The sequence below is a fragment of the Callorhinus ursinus genome, unplaced genomic scaffold (assembly GCF_003265705.2).
Source record: "Callorhinus ursinus isolate GAN/ISIS: 27379988/994484 unplaced genomic scaffold, GSC_fseal_2.0 scaffold35, whole genome shotgun sequence".
Taxonomy (NCBI): domain Eukaryota; kingdom Metazoa; phylum Chordata; class Mammalia; order Carnivora; family Otariidae; genus Callorhinus; species Callorhinus ursinus.
Window position 1 is genome coordinate 3,513,467 of NW_027397097.1, and position 17,835 is coordinate 3,531,301.

Below are 17,835 nucleotides of genomic sequence, written 5' to 3' on the forward strand. Positions count from 1 at the left end.
CTTCAGCTCAGGTCATGATCCCAGGGTCCTGGGATCGAGCCCCGCATCAGGCTCCCTGCTCAGCGAGAAGCCTGCTTCTCCCTCTCCCACTCCCCCTGCTTGTGTTCCCTCTCTCGCTGTCTCTCTGTCAAATAAAATCTTAAAAAAAAAAAAATGTTGGGATCAAATAGGGCATGTTTAAACCTGTTGAAGGAGATCCAGTAGAGATCCTTTGAAAAGAGAGGTGGATGGGACACCTGGGTGGCTCAGTCATTAAGCTTCTGCCTTCGGCTCAGGTGATGATCCCAGGGTCCTGGGATCGAGCCCCTCTTCGGGCTCCCTGCTCAGTGGGGAGTCTGCTTCTCCCTCTCCCACTCCCCCTGCTTGTGTTCCCTGTCTCGCTGTGTCTCTCTCTGTCAAATAAATAAATAAAATCTTTTAAAAAAAAAGATGGAGTATAATAACATAATTTACTCAAACAGTCTTCTTTCTCTTTTCTTTCTTTCTTTTTTTTAAAGATTTTAGAGACCAAGCAGGTCAGGGGGAGGAGGGAAGGAGCAGAGGGTAGGGAAAGGAAGGGGTAAAGAATTTAAAGCAGGCTCCACCCTGAGTGCAGAGCCTAACATGGGGCTCGATCCCATGACCCTGAGATCGTGACCTGAGCTGAAACCCAAGAGTTGGATGTTCAACCAACTGAGCCACCCAGGTGCCCCTCCAACAGTTTTCTATTTGGAGAAATTTAAGCTGTCTCCAAGATTTTTCAATATAAACAACACTATTATAAACATCCTTGTACATCAGTATTTATACCCTTATCTGATTATTTACTCAGCATACATTTCTAAAAAGTCAAACTGGTGGCTCAAAGGAAATGGACATTTTTAAAGCTATTGATGTATTACCAAATTGGTCTCCAGGAAGATTGTGCTATTTTATTCTTCTTTGGTATTTGAGAATCCCTTTTTATATACTCATCAATATTAAGCATTATTAATTTTTTAATATTTGGTAATATTAAGTTAAAAAATGCCATCCCTTGTATTGTAATTTGCATGTCTTTGATTACTAGTTGGTTGACCATATTTTCATACGTTTACTGGCCATTTATCTTTTCCTTTGCCCATTTTTCATTTGTTGTCAGGGAATCTCAGAAGGCCCTCTAGAAGGCCCAAGGTGACTCACCAATGTTGGCATGCCAAGATAATTCTACTTGAAAGGACATAGTTTTGTTGGCATTTTTCATGGGTTCTTTGAGATATCCTTAAAATCAGAAATTCCAAGATTGAATTATATTGGTTTTCAGAAAAGAGTGGGGAGCAGTGCCCTGTTCTGACCTTGACCCAGCATACTCTCTGCGGGCCTGGGTACCATCCCAGCTGCTCTCTCTAAAAGATGGGTGTGGTTGTAGTGACTGCCTTTTTCTTACTGTTTTAAACATACATAGACAGGTAGAAGTAAATATATATAAAGAGATCTGAAGTGGTTAAATGAAGAGAACTCAGAGTCCTCTCATTACAGCATGAGCAAAAAGATGGAATCAGAGAAACATGGCACATTCAAATCCAAGTAGTTCAGTGTACTATAATTAGAAAAACTGGAAAAAGTTTGAAAAAAAATTTTGAAAAAAGTGAGTAGCTGCCAGGGCCAAGTCATTGCAGCTTGTCTTGGTAAAATGTCTTAAGAACCTTTCAGTGTGGAACTCACGACCCTGAGCTCGAGACCCAACCCGAGATCAAGAGTCAGATGCCCAACTGACTGAGCCATCCAGGTGCCCCATAAAGGCAATTTCTGAGTACATACTATTTGCCACGTGCTGGGGTGTACCTGTCCTTGTGGTGTGTAAGGGACCTCTAGTCTACTGAATGGAGAGAATATCCTGTAATTAATTCTGACTGGGGGTACCCCCAGTGTTTCCCCCTATTTCTGCAGCATAGCCATACTAAAAATGCTTGTTCTAATTTTGAAGGAGAAATAATTAAAGTGACGTTGTTTACCCCCATCCTGGATTGATGGGTTTAGTTCCCAGCTTAGTAAACAGGGACACTGAAGGACAGTTGGTTCTGGCATATATAAAGTAAAGGGATGTGATGTGGGAGAAGTCAATACGTGATCACATCCTATCACTGTGCTAACTGAAGGATCTTCAGAGCCTCCTTTTGACACCCTGGGGTTCTGTATCTTCAGTGAAAAGAGTTGCCTTTCCTCTTACGAGGCTGCAATATTAATGTGACAGCTGGAAACCCATTTGATGACAAGGAGCAGGGGGAGAATTCTGTTGAACTTACTAGAAATCGGAGGCTTTCAAACTGGTAAATTTTATAACATAAACAACTGGCTAATTAAGCAGTTTAAACACTGGTAATTTGACCAAAACCTTTCATTTAAGGGAGAAAATGGTTAATTTAACAGTAGTTTGAACCAGCTTCTTAATTAACCAGCTGCTCTAATTATAGGAATTGCCCTAAACTGAATTTAAAAATGCTTCCTTGCCAAGGAATCCCAGCAGAGGAGAGGCTGAGGCACACAGTCTGGTGCTTTCACCTAAAACGTGTCACCGTCTCAAAGATCACTTTTGGTTCCGTTTGAAACCACTGGGAGGGTGTTTGAGTTTCTGTGTAGTTAAAGATGGTGGTTGGCATCTGAGTTTTCTTTATTTATACAAAATGTTCTACTATATTGTGGAGGCATGGGAGAGCTATAACCATGAAGTAAACTCGATGATCTTTGAACGTTTAGGGCAGTAGAAGAGTTTCACGGAGGAAGTGACATTTGGCCCTGGAGGCTGGCTAGGATTTCACCAGTCAGAGAGGTGCAGTTCCAGCAGGGGGTACTGCCCAGCATGGCACAGAGGTTCGGCATGGTTCATAGAATGGCAAGTGTAGCTCTGTGGCTGAGGAGCAAGGTTTTAACGGCCTGGAGGAGTGGGAGAATGAGATGAAGTCGTTGGAACTAGATTAAAGAATCAAGTTTCTTAAATACTTACCTAAGGAGTGTGAACATTTTGAAATATGGCCAAGACCTTCCCCGCCTCATCCGTTGGTGTCTCTGTAGTGCCTGGTACAGTGCCTGGCACATACTAAGTACTTAAAAAAAATTATGTGGGTACAAGGATTAAATGGTTGAATTAATGAAAGAGAAGAACGTGATTAGGTTTGTGTTTTAGAAGGATCAGTTTGTCAGCTGTAGGGGGTGGAACAGAGAGGGGTGTGTGGATACAGTGAGATCACCAACAACAGTTTAGCCAAGGCTGCCTCTTGAATCTCTTAACCCATTCATGCTCTCTCTCCCCTTTTCCATACACCAACCAACGTGATCTTTTAAAAACATATCAGGCATATACTTACCCTGCTTATGGCTGCTCACCTTGAAATGCAAACCCTTTACAAGGCCTAGAGTGGTGTGTTTCCCACTTACTGCTGTGGTCTCTGGTATACTCTGTGCCCTTCTCACTTTGCTTCAGCCACAGTGACAGCCTTTCTTTTCCTTGAACGTGCCAACTGGTGGCCTTTGCACTGCTATTCCCTCTGCCTGGAACATTCATCCTCAATCCTTTCACCTAATAAATTCCTCTTTGCCTTTCAGGTTTCAGTTTATTTTATTTATTTTTAATAAATAATACATGTACTTGGAACAAGTTTTAAGGATAACAAAAGAATATAAAATAAGCAGTTAAATCTCCCTCTCCTCCTGCCTTCTAGCCACTTCCCCTCCCTGGGGATAACCACTATTTTCCTCTGAATTCTGGTCTCAGTTCACATGTTTTTTTTCAGAGAGGCCTTCTCCGATACTCCTGTCGAAAATAGATCCACCAATTGTATTGCCATAGCCCTCTGTGCTTTTTCTTTTTCTTTATCACAATTGGTAATTTTATATTTATTTTGTGACTGTTCCATTAATGATTCCCTCCTCCCATAGACTGCCAGCTCCATGCTGCAGAGTAGGAACCTGAAGGCTTAAAGGGTCCAAGGTCTTAGATTGAGAGAGACAGAATTGGGATAGCAACCAAGAAGATACCTCAGTTGTGTTCAGTGCTCTTTTGGAACCTCTGCCAAAAATACCTCCTTCTTCCTTGCATGGTAAACTCTTACTCCTCTTGCAAGAATGCATTTGTTACCTCTTCTGAACCTGTTCCCCTTACCCTCCTCTACTCCTACCACCTCCCCCAACCAAGGCAGGTTCATTGTTCCTTCCTCCAGACACTCACTACCTTGCTCTCGTCTCTGTTAAAGGAATTTGTGCACCGCTTTCCAACATCCTTCCCTAGTACACATTGAGTGTCTCCAACGAAAGTGACATATCCAAGTCATCTTTGTCCTAGTGTCTATACAGTTGTTGGCATGCGGTAGTAAATGTGGACTAATGCATATCATGGAAGGGACCCATGATACCCAGGGTTTGTCTTGATGAAATAGTGTGGATTATAAATGCAGGATTGGCTCTGATGGCAGTCGCTGACTGGCCTGGCATAGAGCAGACCTGCTTGGAAGCCCATTTTAGAAAAGAGAAGCCTAAGAAACATTTCACTTCTCCACACCATTTTCTTTTTAGCCTCCCCATAGAATGGTGGACCTGGGAAGATGAGGGTTGCCTGGGTGGCTCAGTCAGTTAAGCGTCTGCCTTTGGCTCAGGTCATGATCCCAGGGTCCTGGGATCGAGTCCCACGTCGGGCTCCCTGCTCTGAGGGGAGCCTGCTTCTCCCCCACCATAGGAGCTGGGAGGAAAGGGAGCAGAACCTAGGATTAATACTTCTCCAGAAGGTAGAGAGTGAGCAAGAGAGACAGACGTAGAAGAACTGTGTGGGGCTGGTTCCAGTGAGAGGGTAGAGATAAGAAACTGAGATCTGAACTAGGAAAGTTCATATCTAGCTAGATTTTTTTTTAAAGATTTATTTATTTATTTGAGAGAGCGAGAATGAGAGCGAGTACATGAGAGGGGGGAGGGTCAGAGGGAGAAGCAGGCTCCTTGCTGAGCAGGGAGCCCGATGCGGGACTCGATCCCAGGACTCCAGGATCATGACCTGAGCCGAAGGCAGTCGCTTAACCGACTGAGCCACCCAGGCGCCCCTAGCTAGATTTTATATTCCAGAAATTCAGATGTCATGAGAATCCACCTGCACACAGCCTGTTCAGCCAGATAGACCTGAGTTTAAATTGCAGTTCTGCCTTTTACTTGTTGGATGACCTTGGCCATTTCACCATATTTTTTGACCTACAGTTTCTTTTTTTTTTTTAATTAAGTTTTTTATTTCAATTCCAGTATAGCTAACATACAGTGTTATATTAGTTTCAGGTGTACAATATTGTGATTCAGTAATTCCATACATCACCACTGGGTGATGATCATCAGGATAAGTGTACTCTTTAATCCCCATCACCTATTTAACCCATGCCCCCCCCCACCTCCCCTCTGGTAACCATCAGTTTGTTCTCTGTGGTTAATATCTTTTTTTCTTAAGATTTTATTTATTATTTGTCAGAGAGAGAGAGAGAGCACAAGCAGGGGGAGCGGCAGGCAGAGGGAGAAGCAGGCTCCCCTCAGAGCAGGGAGCCCGATGTGGGACTCGATCCCAGGACCCTGGGATCATGACCGGAGCCAAAGGCAGACACTTAACTGACTGAGCCACCCAGGCATCCCTGTTCTCTGTAGTTAAGAGTGTTTCTTGGTTTGTCTCTCTCTCTCTTTTTTATCTTTGCTCATTTGTTTTGTTTCTTAAATTCCATATATAAGTGAAATCATATGGTATTTGTTTTTCTCTGACTGACTTATTTCACTTAGCATTATGCTCTCTAGATTCATCCATGTTGTTGCAAATGGCAAGATTTCATTCTTCTTTATGGCTGAATAATATTCTGTTATATATATATACCACATGTCCTTTATCCATTCATCAGTCAATGGATACTTGGGCTGTTTCCATAATTTGGCTATTGTAAATAATGCTGCAAAAACATAAGGGTGCATGTATCCCTTTGAATTAGTGTTTTTGTATTTTTTGGGTAGATACCCAGCACTGTGATTACTGGATCATAAGGTAGTTCAATTTTTAACTTTTTGAGGAAACTCGATGCTGCTTTTCACAGTGGCTGCACCAGTTTCCATTCCCACCAACAGTGCGTGAGTATTCGTTTTTCTCCACATCCTCGTCAACACTTGCTGTTTCTTGTGTTTTTTATTTTAGCCATTCTGACAGGTATGAGGTGATATCTCATTGTGGTTTTGATTTGCATTTCCCTGACGATGGGTGATGTTGAGCATCTTTTCATGTGTTGAGCTAGTTTCTTTATTTGTAAACAAGGATAAAAATAATGACAATTAGGGGCGCCTTGGTGGCTCAGTCAATTAAGTGTCTGCCTTCAGCTCAGGTATGATCCTGGAGTCCCAGGATCAAGCCGCCCATTAGGCTCCAGCTCAGCGGGGAGTCTGCTTCTCCCTTTGCCCCTCACCCCAGTTGTGCTCTCTCTCTCAAATAAATAAAATCTTAAAATAATGAAGATTAAAGTCCTTCCTTGAAGATGGATCCAAGTGGTGTATCTCTGGGTTTACCACAGTAAATATGTGTATGGAGATCTTAGTTTATACTTGGTAGTAGTATACACACACAGTGTTCTGTGCCTTAGGTTTTTGTTTTTATTGTTATTTACTTAGCAGTGTATTGGCGGTGGTTCCATATTAGCACAAATAAACCAAATGGATGGTTTGTAAAACTTTGTGGAAATCTGTGATTGTCCTCTTACCTTGTATTTGCCACTCCTCTCTTTCTCTGTATGATCCACATTAGAAGACTTCAAAAGGATTATTGGCATTGGAGGAACAAGTGAAAACAAGAACACTATGAGAATGTATTTTGTCCTCTTAGCACCAGTGGCTATAGCAGGAGAGAATTTCTCCAAGAAAAATAGGTAGTGGGGAGTGGATATAGTGCAGGAGCCAAGAGGAGAGAAAAAGGGGGTAAATTGAGAGTGAGCCCAGGATCAAGAAATGGCTCTGGTTCTTTATTTTCTATTTACTTATTTATTTATTTTAAAGATTTTATTTATTTGACAGAGACACAGCGAGAGAGGGAACACAAGCAGGGGGGAGTGGGAGAGGGAGAAGCAAGCTCTCCACTGAGCAGGGAGCCCGATGCGGGGCTCGATCCCAGGACCCTGGGATCGTGACCTGAGCCCGGCTCTGGTTCTTTAAACCAGCAAGAGACCCACCATCCCAAATATTCTGAGTCTTGTGGTGGAGAGTTTGTCTCCTCACGTGTGGTCTGCCCTGCAGGAGCTTTGAAACAGGTTTGTCTTATTTTCTGTCTTTTAGGTGGCATTCTGATGGGTACCAGTCGGCACTACAAGACAAAGCCTACCCATGGCATTGGGAGATACAAGCACCTAGTCAAAGTACAGGAGGTAAGGGGAGCAAGGGTCCCTTAGAAGAGGACAGTGTGCAGCTTTTGCAAAAACTGCAGATCCGATCTGCATAGGGCGGATAACCCTGGAGGTAGATCACGTTGGGATTACCCTTTAGTCCTCTCCAGTTATTTCGTTTGGAAATTATCTACAGTGAGGTGTTTCTGCCAGCTCTCAATCTTGTCCCTACACCAGGTTATTACAGTGAAAAGCCAATGATTTGCTTTCATTACTTGTGATACTTAAAAAAAAATATCTTCTTAGTACTTATTCAGCATGGACCTCACAATAAATGATACATTCACTTAAGTTGAATGAATGGTTTGTGGCGAGTAGAGGCGGAATGGCATTTCAGCCAAATAGTTTTATAGTATTTGCAGATTTAAAGGATGTTTCTGTTCCTTGAATCCATTATCACAGATAACTGGGTGATAGTTTTAAGCATTATAAGATTATTTAGCCCATTTCTTAGGATTTCCAGAGCTACAGGATTGCTTCTATGGTGTTTCGATTTTTGTGCATGTGCAGAGGATTTTGTGGTGAGGTGGACACAACACTGGCCTGAAAGTCAGAAAGTCTGGTTTTGAGTCATGATTTTATCATTTCCTGTAAATAGTACAGTTTAGAAGGATTTTGCTCTTCTACTTAGGGAGACTTCAACATCACTTTTGCTTCTTTGGTTTATTGTAATGCTCCCACGTAACCATGAACATTTCCTGCTGCCCCTTTCTCTCCTTGGCAGAGGTCAGTACCACTGTGTTTGGGTCTCAGAAGCCACTAAACTTGCCATGGTCTCCTGAGCATCCTCCTTATAGCAAGGAATTTCATGAGAGGATCATTGTCACATCTGAGGCTTATATTAGACAGCCTCCCAGCAGGAAATAGCCCAATTAAAGTTGTTCATTTGTAGTTTGTAGTGGGAAGAAGACTGAATTGGGAACCAGGAAGCTTGTAGGCTTAGTTACGCCACTTATTACACCCTCATGACTTTGGATAATTAACCTTAACCCTCTGGGCGTTGTGGGCCCTGAAATTATATGTAAAATGTTTTCTATGTGTGATTTTTTTTCTGGGAAGAGAGTCCATAGCTTTTATCAAAGTCTTCATAAAGGTTGAGAAACTGGATTAGAATATCTTTAAGAGTCTTAGAGCTCTGATATCATGTAATTCTGATGCTCTGAAACATTTATCGAACATCTCTTATGTGGTAGGCATTGTTGAGGGTGCCTTCCTATTCAGACTGGGTTGTAATAAAATTTTTTTTAAAGATATTTATTTATTGAGAGAGAGAGAATGGTAGAGAGAGCATGAGAGGGAAGAAGGTCAGAGGGAGAGGCAGACTCCCTGCTGATCAGGGAGCCTGATGCGGGACTCGATCCTGGGACTCCAGGATCATGACCTGAGCCGAAGGCAGTCGCTTAACCAACTGAGCCATGCAGGCACCCTGGGTTGTAATAAAATTTTAGAGGATGAATGAACAAGACCTGGTTCATGCTCAGAGAGCTGGTAAACTATTAGAGGTAAGACACAGATAATTATGCTCCTCAGCAGGAAGTGACAGGTGCTAAAAAGAAGATACAAAGTGCTAATAAAATTCAAAAGAAGGAGTGATTTACACCCTTTCTGAGTTGTGACACCTTAGAGTAGTTGTTGGAGTTGTTTTATTTTGGGATATCCCTCTTCTAAAAGTCCCATATAAATTAGTAGGAAATAAAATTCATTTGGTTTGGGTGTGTGTTCTTTGTTTTTTTGTTAATTTATTGGGATCCTCCATCTTTTATTTATTTTTAAAGATTTTATTTTATTTGTAAGAGAGAGAGAGAGCACACACAAGGAGGGAGGAAGCAGGCTCCCCGCTGAGCAAGGAGCCAGATATAGGACTCGATCCCGGGACGCTGGGATCATGACCTGAGCCAAAGGCAGATGCTCAACCGACTGAGCCACGCAGGCGTCCAGGGATCCTCCATCTTAAAAGATAATTTTCTGTGTATGCCATGCTCTGACCTGCTCTGTAGTTTGGTATAAGAGGAAGCCTAATGTCATATTAATGCCATCTGTCCCTATCTTTCTCCCTAGTTTCTTCTCCCATCTCAGGTATACTATGCTCTAACTGCATTGAGCCTCTTGCTTTTTATCCAAATTATCATAGTGTTTCAAGGCCTCACAAGTCTCTTTATGAAACACATACTGTTTCAGGGCTGTTGTGTCTACTTGGAATATCTTCTCCAAGTTTCTCTTTTCTTCTCTTTTCACTTGGCTAATACATCCTCAACCTTTGAATTCTAGTGAGGGATGGGTTAGCCTGGTGATGGGTATTAAGGAGGGCATGTATTGCATGGAGTACTGGGTGTTATATATAAACAATGAATCATGGAACACTACATCAAAAACTAACGATGTCCTGTATGGTGACTGACATAGCATAATAATTCCCTCTCATGCTCTCTGTTCTCTCTCTCTCAAATAAGAAAATCTTAAAAAATAAATAAATAAATTCTAGTGAGGAAGCAGGGTGAGGGGGGATAAACGAAGCTTCCCTTCTGAGAAACCTTCCTGGATTCCCAGCACTGGATTTCTTGTCCTACCATGAGCTGCTAGAGTTCCTTGTGCTTCCTCTGTAATATGACTTACTGCTCTGTTTTAATGGTCTGTTTGATGACCATCTCCCCTTCTAGATGGTGAGCTCTCTAAGAGTAGAGGCCATGTCTTTGTATCCTCAGTTTGCATCAGAGGGCCTGGCATCAAGTAGAGGACAGTAAATATTGATTGAGCTGAACTGATGTGTGGTTATTGGAGCTGCCCCAAGGTTCTGTAAATCAGAGCTGGCAAATACAACCCAATATTTGCAAACAGCTGGCTCCGGATGACCTTGGTTGCTTGAAGGGAGTGATGCTCTCTTTGGTTAAGGTTGTAGGCTTTTCTCTGATGTCATTCATTGTCCCTGGGTGGCTGGCCAGATAGTAGTGAAAGCTGCTGCAGGCTCCTTGCTTCCTGCATGGGACAGTACATGAACGTTCTCATCTATCTGCCAGCTTGCAGAGGCTCTATCCCAGGTCCCTGTCTCTTCTGCCCTACTGGGGAACTGGGCTAGAAAGGCTAGAAGGCATCCTGTGGCCCCGTTTCTCTCCCTAAGCATAGATCTTAGAAAAAACAATAAGCAGCCAGATTCCGTTTTTTCCTCTCTGGATCCTAGGCTGGGTCCTCTCCTCTCTTGAGCCCCACATCCCTGAGACAAGAGTTAGTTCTCATGCACCAAGTGCCCAGACCTTGTCCCATTTCTGCTGGCGTAATCTTGCATGCTGTATGACCCAGTCTGACTGTGGCAGTGAGGGATCACATTTCGGAGCTCATCTCCAGACCTAACACCGTGTCTCAATGTATAGACCTCATTATTTCCTCAAGGGCCCTGAATCACTCTGTTGAATTTAAAAGGCTTCAGATTGTTTGGAGTGATTTTTATTTCATAGAAATAAATGTGTAGTCCTTCATATTTGTAGACTGTTAGGTTATTTCTCCTAAGACCACTTACTTGCCCTCAGCTGTTGTCCTGCCTTCAATCTTAGGGTAATAACAATCCAAGAAACAGAGAATTGCTAAGAGGAAGATGTGGGAGGATGGAATGGAGGCAACATAAATTGCTGTCAGTTTATAATTGTTCTGTGTTCTATTTTCTAGGCCCTGGGGCAAGAGAATAATGTTTATCTTTTGTAATGTAGGCAATTTACTTCCTCTTTATAGACTGGCCCCCTAGGAGTCAGAGATGTCTTTTCCCTTGGAAACTGTTTGCACTGTTGACATAGAGGAGGTGTCTGTCATTTATGACACCTATTTAGTTTGTTGTAACACTCATAGATAGATTAGCTCCCACAGCCACAAGTCTGTGAGGAGAATGTGGCATCGTTCCCAGAAAAATCAGCAGATCAGAATCACTTTATGGTGACAGTCCTAGCTTCCTGGGAAAAGAAAGATCGGTTTTTGCTGGTGCAGTAACTGTAGGGCTAGACATGGATTATAGCTAGACATGGATTATTATGTTTTTCCTCAAGTCTACCTCCTGTAACTCATTGAAAAGAAAAACCATGATTGAGCATCTACTATATGCCAGGCACTGTGTGAGCACAAATTAGGTGAATGGGACACAGTCTTTTCCTACCAAAAGCATACAGTGGGCTAGGAAAGATAGTGCTCAAAAATGTAACTAACTACACGTGGTAAGTGCTTTACTAGGGGAATGAACTAAATATCAAGAGAACGGAGTTAAGGAAGCAATTCTCCCTGAAAGGGTCAGTGAAGGTGTTATGGAGGTCACTTCAACAAACATTTACTAAAGGCCGCCTGTATTCATACACTGAGTATGTAAAGTGAACTGACCTTTGGAGTATCCAGCTGCTTGGGGTATACTGGGAAACACTGGGGCTGTAAAGAACATAAAAGAGTTCCCCAGAACTTTTCCAGACACAGAGAGTGATTCCTGTGATGACCTCACTCAGCCTGTGCCGTTAGAGCGCCCTAGTCGCCCGCCCACCAGTCTCATTCTGCCTTGCCCATTCTGCCGAGTTACAACCATGTCAGAGTTTTAGAGGGAGTTGTGTTTGATATGAATAATAGTAGTGATCCCTTTCCATTTTCAGAGTGCTTTTACATCCATTATCTCAGTGCCTCTCAAGCCATATGCCCTTGGAACACTGGTGATCCTAGAGCTGAACCTCTCCTCAAGTTTATTAAGTGCAATCTTCCACATTTTAGAAAGATACTCAGTTAATGGATAGACTTTTCTAAATTTCAGGTTTTTCTCCCATCAGGTTTACTTGATGAAAACAAATATTAAGAGAGAGATTAGATATGTTTTCATATTTTTTGAGATGTAGAGAACTCCATTTGTATAATATAACCATGTTTTCTGCTAGTAAAGTCTTGTTGTATATGATGAAAGTATATTTATGAGTATTTTATGGTGTTTCACAAAGAGAAAAATGATTTTTGTTAGGCCCTTTGCAACCAACAAATTTGAAAACAATGCCATTTGATTCACCAACTATCCTGTGAGGTAGGGTAGAAAAGGAAACTGAGGGGCATAAATGATTTCTCTATGACGTGTGTCTAGTGAATGATGGAACCAGAACCGGAGTTCAGTTCAGTTCAACTCAACATTTAATGTGGAGAAATAGAGAAATGAATGAGACGTGGTACCTTCTTACAGGAATTGAGATAGTAGTTTGGCTGCCATCATAGGGAGGCCCACTTAATCAAGGGGCATAAACAAGATAGAAGCTTATTTCTCTTTCACATAAAAGTATAAGCAGATATTCCAGCTTTTGGCTTGCCACACTTATCATACTGTTTCTGTTTTATAGTTTTGAGATGGCTGCTCCCTCTTCAGCCACCATGTCCACATTCCATCAACCAGGATGGAGAAAGGGGAAGTAGTGTGCATAAGCTCTTATCCCACTGGCCACAACTTAGTCACATAACCATACCTAGCTGCAAGACTGCTTGGGAAATGTAATTTTGTATTATGAATGGTTATATACCCAGCTAAAATGCAGCAGTTCTGTTATTTTTTTACTTTGATTTCTTTTTATTTTATTTTTTTAAAGATTTTATTTATTTATTCATGAGAGACAGAGAGAGAGAGAGAGAGAGGCAGAGGGAGAAACAGGCTCCCAAGGAGCAGGGAGCCCGATGCGGAACTCGATCCCAGGATACTGGGATCATGACCTGAGCTGAAGGCAGACGCTTAACCATCTGAGCCACCCAGACCCCTTTTACTTTGATTTCTTTAATGATTCTTTCATGAATAAAGTTTGCCATCCATAGTTGCATTTCAGCAGTTATGTTATTAAAGGAGAAGGGGGGAATAGATATTGAGGAAACTGGCAGGCTCTGCACACTTTCCTTAAAAGGAAAGACGAGGTTAAGAGAAATGTTTTGGAATTAGGCACACCTGGATTAAAGATGCAGCTCTGATGATTACTAGTTGTGTGTCCTTGGGTACCTCCTTAATTTTTCCAAGCCACAGTTTCCTTGGCTTTATATAGGAATTATATTTCCCAGTGTTGTTGTGAGAAGTAAATTAAATAAGAGAATTTTAAGAAGTTAGCACAGTGTCTGAAACATAGAGCCCATAGGTGGTGATGATGATGATAGCATTAGTCTGTTTTTTCACAATTCCATAGTATTCTATTTTCCTCCCTCAAAACATGCCATCTCCTTATAGTTACTTGTTCTGTATATGCCTTTCCTGATAGACTGTAAACATTAGTGAGCGGAGACAATGGCTGTCTTCTTTCCTATCATATCCCTAATCCTGACCCTGGTTTTTCTCATCACTAGCAGTCAGTATTTGTTGAATAAATGCATACATGTGATTGAGAATGGTGTATCTGGGGGAGGATTTGCTATGGGAACACAGAAGAGTGGTACCTAACTCAGCCTGAGAAATCAGGGAAGGATTCCTGGATGAGCATGAGCTGAGTCTTAAAAATAAATAGGAGTTGCTCACATTAAGCATGTGGGGTGAAGAGTCAAAGGCTCTGCAAGGAGGGGGGACCTTCTGGGTGAAGGTAGGGAGACACTGACCCTGGAGATGCAATTGGGAAACTTTTAGCAGTCTTTTAATCCTGGGGTTTAAAGTGGGTACTAGGGGATGAGAGACCATGGAACTGAGAAGTAGGGAGATCTAGATCAATCCTTTTTAAAAGATACTATTTATTAAGTAACGACTATATATCCTTAAAGTGTCTTGGCTTACTGCCCTTTCAACTGCACCCACCTGAGGTGGCTGCGCTGGGGTTCCCCCTGGGGAGTTAATCAGCGTGGTGCAGCAAGGTAGTTTGCATTGAACGTGCCGTGGGAGGTGGGCTGCTCTTTATGATTAAATTGCGATTTGTTTTTTCTTGTGTGTCTCCTTTCTCTCTGAACTGTAAATTCCTTGAGGCCTGGGACTGTTTCTTTGGTGTCTTTCCTGAGTGGTTGAATCAGCACTTTGCATAAGTGTTTCATTCTGTAAAGCATGACAATAGGATACCAGGGGCATGATTACCTCCAATTTATGGTGATACTAACGCCCTATTTGTGTACATTACTCAACCTTTTTTTTTTTAAGTTACCATTTATTGAGTGACTGCTATATACCAGATGCCATAAATACTATGTGCCAGGCTTTAAAGGCATTATTCTTTTTTTTTTTTTTTTTTTAAGATTTTACTTATTTGACAGAGAGACACAGTGAGAGAGGGAACACAAGCAGGGGGAGTGGGAGAGGGAGAAGCAGTCTCCCTGTGGGGCTCGATCCCAGGACCCTGGGATCATGACCTGAGCCGAAGGCAGATGCTGAATGACTGAGCCACCCAGGTGACCCTGGCATTATTCCATTTTAGAGTATCGTAGTACACTTAGCACAATGAGCACTGAGTAATGTTTAGAATTGTTGAATCACTCTACTGTACACCTGAAACTAATATTACACTGTATGTTAACTATATTGGAATTGAAATAAAAAAACTTAATAAAAAAGAAAGTAAAAAAAATAAAAGCATTATTTCATTTTATAGTATTATAAATGGTATATTTTATTTAATCCTCAGATATCCTAGTTATTAAAGACCCTGTTTGAGGACTCTAAGACTCAGAGAGAGTAAATGACTTGCCTAAATGGCTAGTAATTTCCAGAGCCAACATTTGAACCAAGGTTGGTCAGAATCCATCTGATGTCTTTGCTATTTCCATTTCATATAAATTACTGTTTCAAGCTTAACAAGAACTTTAGGTGTTATAGGGGAAGAAAATGACACATAGAGAGTTCATTCAATGTCATTTAGTGACTAAGCAGACAGGCTTTAAGTCCAGTTTTTCTTTGGCTTCCATCTAAGTATAGTGCTTTGTGCAGTAATGGGCTGTGCCTCTTGGTCATCCCAGTTAGGGCCAGGCCTTCTGTCTAGTGATGTCTCTTGAGTGTGCCACATTGAGTTATAAACATAGTCACTTGATTTCTGTGCACCTTATAGCTCATTATGGACTGTTCAGAGTACCATCACCAAATCATTCAGGTCCTCGGGTGTCAATTTTTAAATTTTCATCACCAGAATTTCTGGAAGCTAAATATGCTGCAGGCATATCTGCCCTTTCACTTGAAGATTAGGATGATACTGTTCCTTCCCAATTTTCCCACCCTGGAGAATGCCATCTATAGTGATAGGCAGACATTATCACTTCTGCAGAATCTAGAAGAGAGAGCCTGGGCTTGGGGCCACAGACCCAGCTTCCAGCCATGGCTAGACATAAAGTGGTTACCTTTGCCATTTCCTTACTATTGTGACCATAAACAAGTCACTTCCTCCTTTTGGGTCTCAACTTTCCCCTTGGGTAAAATTAGAGAGGGAAAGAAGGAGAGACTGTATTATCTCTAGGAGCCCTTGCAGTTATAGCAGCCTGTGAGTCTAATCTGACTCCTTTTTCTGCTCTTTCCCAGCAAAGTTTCCCAGTAACCCTGGGCAAGTAATGTGCTTTCAGAGGACCTCAGTTTTCTCTCTGTAAAGTAGGGATAATAATATGGACATTTCTTTGCAGAGGTGGTTTAGTAATTTATCCCATGGCCTATTTGGGGGATCATAGTGCGGTCCTACAGGGATCTAAGAATGGCCACCCTGGGCCATCACACACTGAATCCGGGTCAGTCACAGGAGTGCCAAAGTTTGATGGTGGACAGTAGTCCATCGTCCCCGCCACCTTTCTCCTAGCTTCCCTTCCTTTCCTGCCTGACTCTCCTCCATGTGCAGTCAAGGTGGCCTTCCCCAGACACAGCCCTAGTCATGTACATGCTTTGCCCAGATACCTTGAATGGCTCCCCGTGGTGGTTGTAAGGGCCTGAACTCAGACAGTGGGGATAGAAAGGAGGGGACGGAGATGAGAAAAAGCTTGTACAGGTAAAATGATAGGAACTGGTGACTGATACTATATGCAGTCAAGCTCTTGCTGGCTATGCTGGCCCTGGCTCAGAACCAAAACATAATGTCACAATGGGCTCCTGATACTGTGGGGAGGTCCAGGCATAGCTAGGCCGACATAGAAAAGCAGGTGAGATGCCAAGAGGGACACTGGAATCAGCTTGTTTTGTTTTGTTTTGTTCCCCTAAAGCGACACCTTTGAAGAGCCTTGGCATTTTCCCTGGTTATAAAAGCCTCCTAAAGGCTTTCGAGAAGCTCCTCCCCTCTCTGCTGGAAAATTTTAGCAGCTCCCCATTGCATTCCAACGTTAGCATTCTTCACAGCTTTGACTGCAGTGCTGAATGTCTTGATGAAAAATCGGGATCACTGCATTTGGCCACGAGCGTGTTATGCTCTGAAAAAGAGAAAGCCAAGCCCCTGTTCTTTGACAGTTGGTCTCTAGAGGTTGGCTTCTCACTCATAGCAAAGTCTAGGACCCTGGGGTGGCCACCACTGTTAAGAACTTTAGCAATGAGAAACTATAAGAGACTACATAATAAAAGAGTGGGTAAGATCTTCATCATAAAGATAAGAAATCCAGAAACTATAAAGGCTATAAAAACTTTAGCAATGCAGAGGCTACAGTGGAAAAATCCCCTGCATTGGGGGTTAGAAGGTCTGGGTTTTAGTTCCTAGAATCTGTCTTGACTGGCTGTGTCACTCTGGGGGACATGTTTAATCTTTCTGGGCTTTATATTCTTCCCCTGCAAAGATGAAAAAGTGGGACTTCAGCATTTAATCACTAAATGCTGTCCAGTTCTAAAATTCTTTTTTTTTTTAAAGATTTTTTATTTATTTATTTGAGAGAGAGAGAATGAGAGATAGAGAGCACGAGAGGGAAGAGGGTCAGAGGGAGAAGCAGACTCCCCGCTGAGCAGGGAGCCTGATGCGGGACTCGATCCCGGGACTCCAGGATCATGACCTGAGCCGAAGGCAGTCGCTTAACCAACTGAGCCACCCAGGCGCCCAAGTTCTAAAATTCTAAAATTGTAATTCATTGCATGTTTTCTCTTTGCCAGTCCCTATGCTAGATAGGAACATAAAAATGAAAATAGCAATGGGGGTGCCTGGATGGCTCAGTTGGTTGGGTGTCTGCCTTTGGCTCAGGTGCTGATCCCGGGGTCCTGGGGTTGGGCCCCGCATTGGGCTCCCTGCTTGGTGGGGAGCCTGCTTCTCCCACTCCCTCTGCCTGCTGCTCCCCCTGCTTGTGTTCCCTCTCTGTCAAATAAATAAATAAAATCTTAAAAAAAAAGAGCATGTTTCTTTAAAAAAATGAAAATAGCAATAGAAGTTAATATATAGAGTATTTAATTATGTGACACAGTTTGTATAAACCACTTTACATAGTGTTTTTTTCAGTTCTCAGAACATCCCTGTGAGATCGGGTCTGTCATTGGTATTACCAGTCTTGTGAAAGGACCATTTCTTGGTCCTCCCCCTGCTCCCCTAGATTGGGCCTCTGCTATCTTAGACTGACCTGG

General features: G+C 42.4%; 1 protein-coding gene across 1 annotated transcript in view; it reads left to right on the forward strand.

Moving 5' to 3' along the window:
* Positions 1-17,835, forward strand: part of MRPL48 (mitochondrial ribosomal protein L48) — a 54,767-nt gene that overhangs the window by 19,453 nt on the left and 17,479 nt on the right. Inside the window, exon 5 of the mRNA XM_073879686.1 lies at positions 7,282-7,370. Coding sequence (XP_073735787.1) covers positions 7,282-7,370 — 89 coding nt within the window. The remainder of the gene's footprint in view (positions 1-7,281; positions 7,371-17,835) is intronic.